The sequence below is a fragment of the Vipera berus genome (genome assembly GCF_964194415.1).
Source record: "Vipera berus genome assembly, chromosome: 6".
In the NCBI taxonomy this organism is placed as follows: domain Eukaryota; kingdom Metazoa; phylum Chordata; class Lepidosauria; order Squamata; family Viperidae; genus Vipera; species Vipera berus.
In genome coordinates, this window is record NC_138208.1 from 5966139 (window position 1) to 5979585 (window position 13447).

The 13447-nt window shown below is 43.7% G+C and overlaps 1 protein-coding gene across 2 annotated transcripts in view; it reads right to left on the reverse strand.

The window, feature by feature from the left end:
- MAGI2 (membrane associated guanylate kinase, WW and PDZ domain containing 2) overlaps positions 1 to 13447 on the reverse strand; it is a gene marked incomplete at its 5' end in the record, with an annotated part of 567180 nt that overhangs the window by 186708 nt on the left and 367025 nt on the right. For both annotated transcript variants that reach the window (XM_081331358.1, XM_081331357.1), the window contains one exon: positions 3220 to 3435. In XM_081331358.1, coding sequence (XP_081187484.1) covers positions 3220 to 3435 — 216 coding nt within the window. The remainder of the gene's footprint in view (positions 1 to 3219; positions 3436 to 13447) is intronic.

Genomic DNA, 13447 nt, shown 5'->3' on the forward strand with positions numbered 1-13447 from the left:
CTCCAGAAGTGGTGAATGCCCCAACACTGGAAGTTTTTAAGAAGAGACTGGACAGCCATTTGTCTGAAATGATAGGGTTTCCTGCCTGAGCAGGGGGTTGGACTAGATGACCTCCAAGGTCCCTTCCAACTTTATTATTATGTAAATTATGTAAGTGCGAAAGACAGTCCTAAGTCCCTTTTTTCCCAGTGACGTGAAAACTTTGGATGGTTACTAAATCAACCGTTGTAAACTGAGGACTAGCCGTACATTCGCCAGAGCAAACGTTTAACCGTCAAGCGGCAGAAGGGGCTTTGTGAACACGTGTTGGAAGTTAGGTCTGATTCGTAAAAGGTTCAGTGGAATAGCAAGCTGAGAAAAGGTAAGCAAAAATACATGTTTATACTGTATTATTAATTGGTTGACGTAAGATGGTGAGAAATTCGAATATATTCAAATAGATAAGACGCGTGTCCTGAACGTTAAGATTTTGTGATGAATTGGGATAAAGGGAACTGTGGTTATGTAAAACTCGGAAATTATAAGTATTAAATGTTAAACTTAAATATTAATGGGAAACTAAAAAGTGGGAAAAACTAATTAGGACATTGATAGCCTATAAAGATTGAATGTTAAAATAACCAGGATATGTACAAACTCAAAATTATTGAATAAATGTAAGAAAGTTATTTTTATTTAATTGATAGCATAAGAATTGTATTAGTTTAAACACGAGACAGTAAAACCTAAGGGGAAAAGAGAGGAAACATTTAACGCAGTAGTCTGAAACTTGTACTAAAGAATATTTGTATGTTATTGAATTATCGATTAACTCAGCCACCACGTTGCTTTTTAAATATTTAAATGTAAAACTAGAGAATCAATAAAATTTCCTGCCTGAGCAGGGGGTTGGACTAGAAGACCTCCAGGGTCCCTTCCCACCTTGTTATTCTGTCTCTTAGAATTCCTTGGCTGGGGGAGACACGATTTATGGCCAATATTCCTTGGCATGACGAGTGGGTGAGAACAATTGAGGCCTAAATTACTAAGCATCTAATGACTCTGAGGAAGTGAAGCTAGGTCCAACAGCTCTCAAACCAGAAGTCATGGCAACAAGGGCCTCTCCACGAGCAGCAAATATTAATATTACTTTTGGAAGTTCTATCTTCGCTAGAGTTGATTATGGGACACTGGAGGGCCAAATCTGCAGGTTGAGCTGAACAAAGAAGGTGTGCTACTGTTTACCTCTGACAAGCCAGCCCAACAATGTCATTAATCGAGAGATTAATAGAAGGTCCTGAGAAACTGGACCCAATCAAATAGTTCCTAGCAGATGTCAGCAAGAGGAATCGGAATAAAAGAGAAAAGTAGCAGGCTGCTCGGAGACAGATGAGAAAAACCTCCTTGTTCCCACCCGTTCGACACCGATCACATCTGCAAATTTAACACAGCCGTAAGAAATACATAATTAAAAGAAGGTTTCCATATTCTCAGGCAACAACTTAATGGATTTCCTATAATCCAGGGGGGAAAAACCCCCACAGAAACATAAATTTACTCTTGTTTTATTCAGGGTTCGTTGTTAATGTTATCTGTTACCAAAATTCCTGGACAAAAATTCAGAATCCTGACCCGGAGGGAAGGAATCTTAAACACTCCTGGATGAAAGTGGGGGAAATAAGTGTCTTCAGAGACTGTGAGCTTTAAAGGTAAAGGTAAAGGTTCCCCCGCACGTGCATGCTAGTCGTTTCCGACTCTAGGGGCCGGTGCTCATCTCCGTTTCAAAGCCGAAGAGCCAGCGCTTGTCCGAGGACGTCTCCGTGGTCATGTGGCTGGCATGACTAGACGCCAAAGGCGCACGGAACGCTGTTACCTTCCCACCGTAGTGGTCCCTATTTTTCTACTTGCATTTTTACGTGCTTTCGAACTGCTAGGTTGGCAGAAGCTGGGACGAGTAACAGGCGCTCACTCTGTTACGCGGCACTCGGGATTCAACCCACCAAACTGCCGACCTTCTGATCGACAAGCTCAGCGTCCTAACCCACTGAGGGGTGCTTTTTGTCTGATTATGTGTTTGTAAATGCTGAGCATAAAACATAATAACAGAATAGCAGAGTTGGAAGTGAACTTGGAGGTCTTCTAGTCCAACCCCCTGCTCAAGCAGGAGATCTGACCTACACCATCCTGGACAAATGGCTGTCCGGTCTCTTCTTAAATGCCTCCAGTGATGCAGCCTCCACAACTTCTGAAGGCAAGCAGTTCCACTGATTATTTGTTCTCACTCTCAGGAAATGTCTTCTTAATTCAAGTTTGGATCTCTCCTTGATAACCTCCCACTCATTACTTCTTGTCATGCCCTCAGGTGCTTTGGAGAACAAGTCAACCCTCTCTTCTCTATGGCAGGGGTCCCCAAGCCCAAATCCGTGGACCGGGATGCAGGCAGGGCATGAAACCACGCCCCTTCCAGTCCAGAGAAAAACCTCTCTCCATGGAACCGGTCCCTGGTGCTCAAAAGGTTGGGGAACCTCTTCTCTATGGTATTGGAAGACTGCTATCCTGTAACCCCCACCTAGTCCTTCTTTTCATGAGACTAAAAGGTAAAGGTAAAGGTTCCCCCGCACATGCGTGCTAGTCGTTTCCGACTCTAGGGGTCGGTGATCATCTCCGTTTCAAAGCTGAAGAGCCAGTGCTTGTTCGAGGACGTCTCCGTGGTCATGTGGCCGGCATGACTAGACGCCAAAGGCGCACGGAACGCTGTTACCTTCCCACCGTAGTGGTCCCTATTTTTCTACTTGCATTTTTACGTGCTTTCAAACTGCTAGGTTGGCAGAAGCTGGGACGAGTAACAGGCGCTCACTCTGTTACGCGGCACTCGTGATTTGACCTACCAAACTGCCGACCTTCTGATCGACAGGCTCAGCGTCCTAACCCACTGAGCCACTGCGTCCCTTTTAATGAGACTAGATATACCCAATTCCCACAACCATTCATGGTATGTTTTAGCCTCCAGTCCCCTGGTCCTCTTTGTTGCTCTTCTCTGCCCTCTTTCTAGAGTCTCAACATCCTTTTTTTTTAATGTAGTGGCGAGTGACCAAAACTGGATGCAAAATTCTACATGTGGCCTTATCGAGGGGTTATAAAGTGCCACGAACACTTCACGCGATCTTGATTCTATCCCTGTGTTTTATGCAGCCTGGGAGTGCATAAAAACCTCGGGAGAAAGAAAAAAAAAGGCCTCACCTGGTGTGATTGCCATGCCATTGCCATTGATGATGGCTTTCTCTTCCTCTTCCTCCTCCGGAGGCTCAATGCCCATTTTTTCCATGTTGCTCACTGACTTGTTCCTTTTCCGTTTGCCTTCCGAACTGGGTGTGGCACCTGGGAGGATCTGATCTGTGACATTTAATAGCAGTGGGACTGGCTCTGGCGGAGGCTTGGGCGTACCGTAGTAATTATCTAGGATGGAGCAAAACAAAAGAGGGGGAAAAAAATTCAGCAAGCAGGCTCAGAAGTTTTTTCCCCCCACTGATTTCATTTCATTATTATTGCAAATAATGAGGACCTTGGGGGTAATCCCAAAACATCTGTAAAGCACCACTTGAACCCCCACTGGCATTGACAAGTCCACCATCAGTCAATGACAAAAGAGGTCTTTACTTGGAACAGCTTACATCCTGGAGCAGTATTTTTATCACCACCAAACAAACACACCTGTCTATTTAAGGTCCTTGGGAAGGACCTTAAATCCAATGCGAACATCTGGCTGACGGTGCAATATTAATAATAATAATAATAATAATAATAATAATAATAATAATAATAATAATAATAATAATAATAATATGGACAGCATTTGAAAAACATTGAAGGAAAATGTGATAACAACTTGACATGGGCATGGCTTAAGATGGGAACCATCAAGAAAGAAATGGAAGGCTTAATACTGGCTGCTCAAGAACAAGCACTACAAACTAATGCCATGAAAGCGAAGATACAAAAATCTACTGACAATCCAAATTGCTGACTGCGCAACGCCAAAGTTGACAAAATCGCGCAAACTGATTACAAAGCTAGACATGACCGAGTTGCTAAACTAATCCACTGGGCATTGTGTAAAAAATACGACTTGCCTGTGTCCGAAAAGTCGTGGGAACATAGGGTGGAAAAAGTTGTCGAGAATGAGAGGGTGAAGATCTTGTGGGACTCCTGAATACAGACAGATCGCCATTTGGAACACAACACGCCAGATATCACAGTCGTAGAGAACCAAAGCGTACAGCTGATTGATATCGCTGTACCAGGAGATGCCAAAGTCGAAGAAAAAGAACTGGGAAAAATTACGAAATACCGTGACCTGGCCATCGAAACTCCGCGATTATGGATGAAACGTGTAACAGTGATACCCATTGTCATCGGGGCACTGGGAACTATGTCCAAAAACTTTGCAAAATACATCAAGAAATTGCAGCTTCCTGCAATAACTCCAGCAAAGCTACAAAAAACTGCGCTACTCGAAACATCTTACATTTTAAGGAGATACCTGGTTGATACCTAGGATGCAGGCAGCAACCCGTGTCAACCATTAGTGTCAATCAATTTGAGTGTTCAGTTGACTGAGTTTCATGTTTTATGAATAAAAGCTTTATAATAATAAATCTGATTGATATCGCTGTACCAGGAGATGCCAGATTTTAAGATAAAGAACTGGAAAAGATTACGAAATACCACGACCTGGCCATCGAAACTGCGCGATTATGGACGAAACGTGTAACAGTGATACCCATTGTCATCGGGGCACTGGGAACTATGTCCAAAAACATGGAGAATAGCTTGACCCCATCCTCTTCTTTGTGGCAGCCCCTGAGATATTGGAAGGCTGCTTGTCATGTCCCCCCTCGTCCTTCTCTTCATTAAACTCGACATACCCAATTCCTGCAACCGTTCCTTCTATGTTTTAGCCTCCAGTCCCCCTGATCATCTTTGTTGCTCTTCTTTGAAATCTAGTGAATCCTGACCCTAAACAGGGCTGAACTGGGTGATTTCATAACAGCCTGATCCATCCATGACGGAGTCAGGTCCCCCCTTCAAGAAATAATCTGGAACAATTCTGGCATAAGCAATGTGTACTACTGGCAAAAACTAAAATATCTGCATTAAAACTTCAACCATGTGGATTACGGCTGTGAGCAGATTTATATGTAAGTGCTTCAGACACATCTGCTCATTTGTTCTCCATGTCTTTGCTCTTGGAGAACCTAATGAGGCTGGAGTAAGCACAGAGTTCTTCTGCGATTGCCTTTGCCAACTGCTTCGCCATCTTTGCCCGAATTTTGAAAAATTAATTTGAGCTGAAATGTAATTTACTGAGATGGAGACAGTTCAGATTAACGCAACCAGACTGTGGGTCATAAAATGCAAAGGTTTTGGGGCTTTCCAAGCCCTCCTGATTAAATTATTAGCTTTTTCCATCCTCCTTCCCTTCCAGAGCAATTAGTTATACGTATGTAACCTCTCACCAAAAAAAAATGAGCTAATGATCTAATTAAATAATAATAAAAATAATACCTGGAGACAGCAGAAGAGGAGAGGGGAAAAAGGGGAAGAAAGTCGCAAAATTAAAAGACCTGCAAATAGAGGAAGAATGACTTTGGATAAGAAAGCAAAGATAGGACCAAAAGTGATAGGTGCCTTAGGTGCAATCCCAAAACATCTGGATCGGTACACCGTCATCTCTGACAAACCACCATCAGTCAGTTGGAAATACAGCTTTACTTGCAACAGCTTACATCTCCCTCCCTTCCTCTTTCCCTTCCTCCCTTCCTTCCTCTCTCCGTCCCTCCCTCCCTCTCTCCCTCCCTCCCTTCCTTCCCCTCCCTCCCTTCCTTTCTTCCTTCCTTCCTTCTTTCCTCTCTCCCTCCCTCCCTCCCTTCCCCTCTGTCCCTCTTTTCCTTCCTTCCTTCCTCTCCCTCCATCCCTCCCTCGCTTCCTTCCTTCCTTCCTTCCTTCCTTCCTGTCTCCCACCATCCCTCCCTCCCTTCCCCTCCGTCCCTCTTTTCCTTCCTTCCTTCCTTCCTTCCTTCCTTCCTTCCTTCCTTCCTTCCTTCCTTCCTTCCTTCCTTCCTTCCTGTCTCCCACCATCCCTCCCTCCCTTCCCCTCCCTCCCTCTTTTCCTTCCTTCCTTCCTTCCTTCCTTCCTTCCTTCCTTCCTTCCTTCCTTCCTTCCCTTCTTGTCTCCCACCATCCCTCCCTCCCTTCCCCTCCATCCCTCTTCCTTCCTTCCTTCCTTCCTTCCTTCCTTCCTTCCTTCCTTCCTTCCTTCCTTCCTTCCTTCCTTCCTTCCTTCCTTCCTTCCTATCAGAGACCAGCTAGGGCTATTCTAAATAATAAAAATATCAGATTGCAGAACTACAGTTATAATCCGAAGCTATACCCTTCCACATTGGTGTTCTGTCCTTTTGGCATCTGTCAAGCCCATTACTGCAATAGGGCCATCTGGCCTTCCACCACTGTGGTGCTCAAGTGTGGTAGACATTCTGCGGTGGTTTCATTCATTCTTCTGGTAATTACTTGGCTAACGCCGGGAGTGTGTTGTTTGTCTCTCACTGACGGAATCTGGAGTTCCCATTTCTTTATAGGAAGCCCAACGGAGCATAATGATTTTGGACACAGCTTGTAGGTTATTGTGTGAAAGAGGCCATCATTGCACCGCATGTGGTCCTTCCTTTTGGCAAGGATATTCACCAGTAGTGAAGAGAAGACTAGAGCTGGATGCTGCCTCGTCTCTCTCTTTTCACTTTCTGCCGGAAACATTTAAAATATGTCTCTAATTACCTGAAAGAAGGTGACAAGTATAAAGATACCAGGATGGTATTTAGTAAGACCTTCAGTAAGGCCTTAATTAAGATCATCCGTGGAATACTACATCCGGCTCTGTCACCACAATATAAAAAAAGATGTCGAGACTCTGAAAGAATGCAGAGAAGAACAAAAAGAATGACTAGGAGACTAGAGGCTAAAACATACAAAGAATGGTTACTGGAAATGGGTAAAGGTAAAGGTTCCCCCGCACATGTGTGCTAGTCGTTTCCAACTCTAGTGGCCGGTGCTCATCTCCGTTTCAAAGCCGAAGAGCCAGCGCTTGTCTGAGGACGTCTCCGTGGTCATGTGGCCAGCATGACGAGACGCCAAAGGCGCACGGAACGCTGTTACCTTCCCACCGTAGTGGTCCCTATTTTTCTACTTGCATTTTTACATGCTTTCGAACTGCTAGGTTGGCAGAAGCTGGGACGAGTAACAGGCGCGCTCACTCTGCTACGCGGCACTCGGGATTTGACCCGCCAAACTGCCGACCTTCTGATCGACAAGCTCAGCGTCCTAACCCACTGAGCCACCGCCACCGGAATTGGGTATGTCTAGTTTAATGAAAGAAGAACTAGAGGAGACATGATAGCAGTCTTACAATATGTGAGGGGCTCCTACAAAGATGAGGGGGTCAAACTATTTTCCAAAGCACTAAAAGAAAGGAAACAACGGACGGAAACTAAGCAAGGAGAGAAGCAACCTAGAACTGAGGAGAAAGTTCCTAATGGTGAGGACAATTAACCAGTAGAACCAGCTGCCTCCAGAAGTTGTGGGTGCTGCAACACTGGAAGTTTTTAAGAAGAGACTGGATAGCCATTTGTCTGAAATGGTATAGAACAGGGGTGTCAAACTGCCGGCCTACGGGCCAGACGCGTCACGTGGAAGCCGCACCCACTCCATTGCCGGCAATGGCAAAACAGTCCCGATATGTTGCGCGACATCACGTGATGTCACGAGTTTGACATGTCTGGTATAGAAGATGTGGAGAGACCTGGCTCACAGAATCCCCAGGGCTTCCTTCCTGAGCAGAGGGTTGGACTAGAAGACCTCCAAGGTCCCTTCCAACTCTGTTGGTCTGTTATTCTGTAAGTACTATATGGACAAGTCATTTTTGAAGATTGGCTGTCCTGATTTATTATACATAAAATTTCCAGGAAGAACCTCTGTACTCTGTCACGATTTGCCGGTTCCTGTGAATTAAGAGGCTAATCCTCCTAGGTAAAGGTAAAGGTTCCCCCGCACATGCGTGCTAGTCGTTTCCGACTCTAGGGGCCGATGCTCATCTCCGTTTCAAAGCCAAAGAGCCAGCGCTTGTCCGAGGACATCTCCGTGGTCATGTGGCCGGCATGACTAGATGCCAAAGGCGCACAGAACGCTGTTACCTTCCCACCGGAGTGGTCCCTATTTTTCTACTTGCATTTTTATGTGCTTTCGAGCTGCTAGGTTGGCAGAAGCTGGGGCGAGTAACAGGCGCTCACTCTGCTACGCGGTACTCGGGATTCGACCTGCCAAACTTCCGACCTTCTGATCGACAAGCTCAGCGTCCCAACCCACTGAGCCACCACTATGTTTGAAAATTGTTATTATTTTAGTTTTCTTGGAGATGGTAAAGAATATGGAGGACTCAGTAAACAACAGAATGATTATTCCCGGCAAACCTGCGTCTACATAGCAGCTCTGAGGCATAGTTGAAGGCAAGTTCAGTGTGACTGAAGGGTTAAATAAATACCATCATGAGTTAGAGGTTGCCAGGATTAATTAATGAAGCCTTGCTGAACTTGGTAGATGCCTGCAAGGCTTCACAGCAGAGCAGGAAAGCAAACATTTCATCCTGCTATTCCTCAGAATATTTCTTGTGCTGTTTCTGACTCTAACGGAGAGAGTGAGTTACGGGGAATCCTTGAGATATGAGCATAATGGAGCCTGGCCATTACAGTCATCTGCTGTAATGATAAAATGGTCATGTGATTGACCCCATTTTACAAGGGTTTTTTTGTGAGACAGTCGTAAAGTGAATGTTGTGGTCCTTAAGTGAACCAATGGCTCACTACGGGTGCCTTTTTTGCTGAAATCTGGTAGCACAACTGGGTACAACTGCTGTAGTACACAGCCAGGTGACTGTGGGATGCTGCAAGCGATCATAAATGGAGCTGTGTTTTGAGCATCCAAAATGCGGTCATGTGATCGTGCGGGGGACTCGACCGTTGTAAGTTTGGATCCGGGTCATCGGTCACCTTTTTCTTGGATCTGTTGTAAGTGGTTGCTAAGTGAAAGTTTGCAGTTCAAGGATTACTTTAGTCCAGGGGTGCCAAACTGCCGGCCCGCGGGCCGGATGTGTCAGTCGGAAGCTGCGTCCCACCCCAGCTCCAACAAGGGGAAAAACACCACGATACGTCATGACATGTCATGTGACGTGGCGAGTTTGACACCCCTTCTTTAGTTTTCCAGGCAACCCGACCTGTGAATATTGTCTCTTTCCTTGTTATCTTCCAGACTTGTGTGCAGTGTGGCTGTCATCAAACAACAGGGATAGCCAAAGTAGCTTATAATTTAGCAGCAGGACTCACCCAACATGCTAAACCTCTTGATTGTTAACCTTGGTCTGTGAAGGGGTCCTTGGTGCTCTCTGAGCTTGGTAGTTTCTTTGCAGATGTTTCATTAACCAAACTAGGTAACGTCGTCAGTGCTAGGTATCTGAAATGGTTGATTCATGGCAACTGGAACCAAGTTGGTTAATCTGAGATGTTTTGTTACTCACCCAAGCAACTTCATCAGTCAAAATTTTAAAAAAAGTAGTTAGTCAGAGAATCTGAGAGTAATTAGAATGTACCAACTCTTGCCATACCAACTGCAGGGGTTTCTCCCCAAAATGTATTGCAGAATATAGTATAGTATAGTATAGTATAGTATAGTATAGTATAGTATAGTATAGTATAGTATAGTATAGTATAGTATAGTATAGTATAGTATAGTATAGTATAGTATAGTATAGTATAGTATAGTACAGTACAGTACAGTACAGTACAGCACAGCAGAATAGAATAGAATAGAATAGAATAGAATAGAATAGAATAGAATAGAATAGAATAGAATCAGGATGGGATGGGATGGGATAGAATAGAATAGAATAGAATAGAATAGAATAGAATAGAATAGAATAGAATAGAATAGAATAGAATAGAATAGAATAGAATAGAATAGAATAGAATCAGGATGGGATGGGATGGGATGGGATGGAATAGAATAGAATAGAATAGAATAGAATAGAATAGAATAGAATAGAATAGAATAGAATAGAATAGAATAGAATAGAATAGAATAGAATAGAATAGAATAGAATAGAATAGAATAGGAGTTGGAAGGGACCTTGGAGGTCTTCTAGTCCAACCCCTGTTCAGGCAGGAAACCCTATACCATTTCAGAAAAATGGTTGTCCAATCTCTTCTTTAAAACCTCCGGTGTTGGAGCATTCACAGCTTCTGGTGGCAGGTTGTTCCACTGGTTAATTGTTCTAATTGTCAGGAAGTTTCTCCTTAGTTCTAGGTTGCTTCTCTCCTTTAGAGAATATTTCAGAAACTTCTAAATGCTACGCTTGCCTTTGTATTTTCAAAAAAAAACAAAAAACAAAAACCCAGCAGTAAACATTACTGGCCTTTGAAGGTTGTTGAACTCTTATTCCTAACCAGAATTCTGCTCAAAACATTACAAAATAACAATTGGAAGTAGATGAGCATTGCGATATCTTGACATTTCTGGTGTATATTATCCATCCGGTAGCCAAAATGCACTCTGTACTACATCTATACATGAGGCTGTGCTGAAATGGAAGCAGAATGACAAAATAATAGAGTTGGAAGGTTCTTTGGAGGTCATCTAGTCCAACTCCTTGCTGAGGCAGGAAACCCTATACCATGACAGACAAATGGCTGTCCAGTCTCTTCTTAAAAACCTCCGGTGTTGGAGCATTCACAGCTTCTGGTGGCAGGTTGTTCCACTGGTTAATTGTTCTAATTGTCAGGAAGTTTCTCCTTAGTTCTAGGTTGCTTCTCTCCTTGACTAGTTTCCATCCGTTGCTTCTTGTCCTGCCTTCAGGGGCTTTGGAGAATAGCTTGACTCCCTCTTCTTTCAGGCAGCCCCTGAGATATTGGAACACTGCTATCATGCGTCAATGAAGACTCAATCGTGCAGACCAAAAGTATCTAAATTTATGTTTAATTTATGCTGGATGATTTAATTAATTAATTAATTAATTAATTAATTAATTAATTAATGCTGTTGAGATATCTTTGGCCTGGATGATTGAGTTTACATAAATCAGTGTTAGTGTTTAGCCTGTTGTGTGACCTCTAGCACTAATGCTGATGATGTTACCTAGTTGGGTAATGAAAGGTTTGGGGGTTTTCAACAAGAGACTGGACAGCACTTTGTCTCAAATGGTACAGCGTCTTGACTAGAAGACCTCCAAGGTCCCTTCCAACTCTGTCATTCTGTTATTTTCTCTCCATCTCAAGATCCTCACGAAGGTCATCCAACTGAACCAATTTCATGTACCATACCCAGGGCTGAAAAGGTTGAGATCACCTCCAGCTGATGTCTCAAAATCTTCTCCATAACCTTCTCCTCTCTAGAACTGGAATTATTAAACAGCTTGGTGAACGTTTTTCAACGCTGCCAGTATCATCCAGCTGAAGAGTTGAGTTCAGCAGCTAAAGTCTACGCCCTTTGGAGACGAGAATTGTTTCATACCCTTGTGCTCCCCGGTTCCAAATTATTTGATGCCATAATCGATGCACAGCAGGGAGGAAATTCCCACCCAGTTAAAATTTCTGCTTCGTTCTTTGAGGCTGCACCAATTACTCTCCTTAATGGGCTGCTGTTTCTCCTTTTTGCCTTCTTCAAGGCACCGCTGTAGAAAACTGGTTTTGCCTGGCATTTTCTGCCCGCTTGCTTGAAATTAAGATGCTCGTCATTGATCAGCTGCCAGATCTGTCCATTTCCTGAGGTGAATTCGGACGTGGCCTGAATACTGTGTAAAAGATGCAGCCAAGTTTCTAAAATATGGGCTTAAATTTGGCGAGTAAGCAGCCTTGCACCTTTGCCTCTATTTTTAATCCCAGTTCTTTGCCCTTTTTTATGTGACAGGGTCTAAATTAGGTCCTTATAACCTGGTAATGGAGAAATATTTTGTAAAGCAGGACTTCTGCCTTGAAGTCCCTCTAGTCAAAAGACAATTTACCGTGTAGTGGCTGAATATATGTAATTCACAGTCTTTAGAATCTGGAGGCTGTTGATTTGATAGATGCTCAATAGAAGATGGTTCACTCTATTTCCACAAAAAGTACAGCTGCAACTTTATATGATAGAAGTTGCCCCAATAGGGGTTATTATTCTCTGCAGGGCTAGTCAAGTAATGTAAAGCTATAGCAGATATAAGGTGGTGTGGCTCAGTGGTTAAGATGCTGGGCTTGCTGGCTGGAAAGCAGGCAGCCTAGATTCAAGTCCTGACACATGATGGCGTGAGCTCCTGTCCCTTGCTGCAGCTCCTGCCAACCTGGCAGTTTGAAAGCATGCAAATGCGAGTAGATAAATAGTACCACTGTTCGGTGGGAAGGTAACAGTGCTCTGTGACCTCACGCTGGCCACATGACCAGGGAAATATCTTTGGATAACACTGGCTCAGCGGTCTTGGAACAGAGATGAGCACCGCCGCTTTTAGAGTCAGCAACGACTAGTGAAGTAAAACCTGTAGAGATTCCTTTAGAGCAGATAAAATGACAAATTTTGGGGTCCACCTTCACATTTCTTTCAAGCACGCAAGCTCCTTTGTACTCAAGCAGGGAGCAACCCACAGTTTGTCCACTTCTAAGTTGATATGCTGTCCTGTTAAAATATTTTTATCTCCTAAGACTCTGTCGTGGAACAGAATGACCACAATTTGTTACTTCAGCAAAGGGTTTAACATCTGCTATGCTTTAGTTATTGACCAGGGCTGTAATCCAAGTCGGTTTTCTGTTTCTGGAACAGCAAGCCCACTGTGGCAGATTATATGGCTTAGTTCCTAGTTACTTCAGGATTGTCTTCTCAGTCAGATCTGCCTGCTGTATATGAACTAATAAGGACATGAGGTTCGGAATATCCATCCTGAAAGAGCCCTGGGGGTGGGGATTGGGACCTGGAGAACGACATTCTCAGAAGAAAACCTTCCCTCTCTCACCAAGGCCAGAGAGACCCCTGTTTTGATGGCATTTCACAGGAAGTGAAAACAATCTTCATAAAAGCTTTGGGATCTGCCTAATAATGGTTTTACTTGATGTAGGAGAAAAGTAAGCAAAATCTGGGGGTGGAGTCAAGAGAGGACTTAGCCTAGAATCGTTAGGTGTCCACAAATGCTCCACGTCCAGCCCTCCCCCCTGAATTCTGTTCGCTCTTATCTAGTGCCAATTTAGCGTTGAACAATAGTTGACCATATTCTTGAGGTCTTGTATAGGCATGAACAATAAATCTGAACTAGAATTCATGTGTGATCCTGTTTCTTTGCATCCATTATTGGCTTGAAAGAGACTTAGTTTTAGCAGTATTTTATAGATATTTATGGAGTCAATTGTAA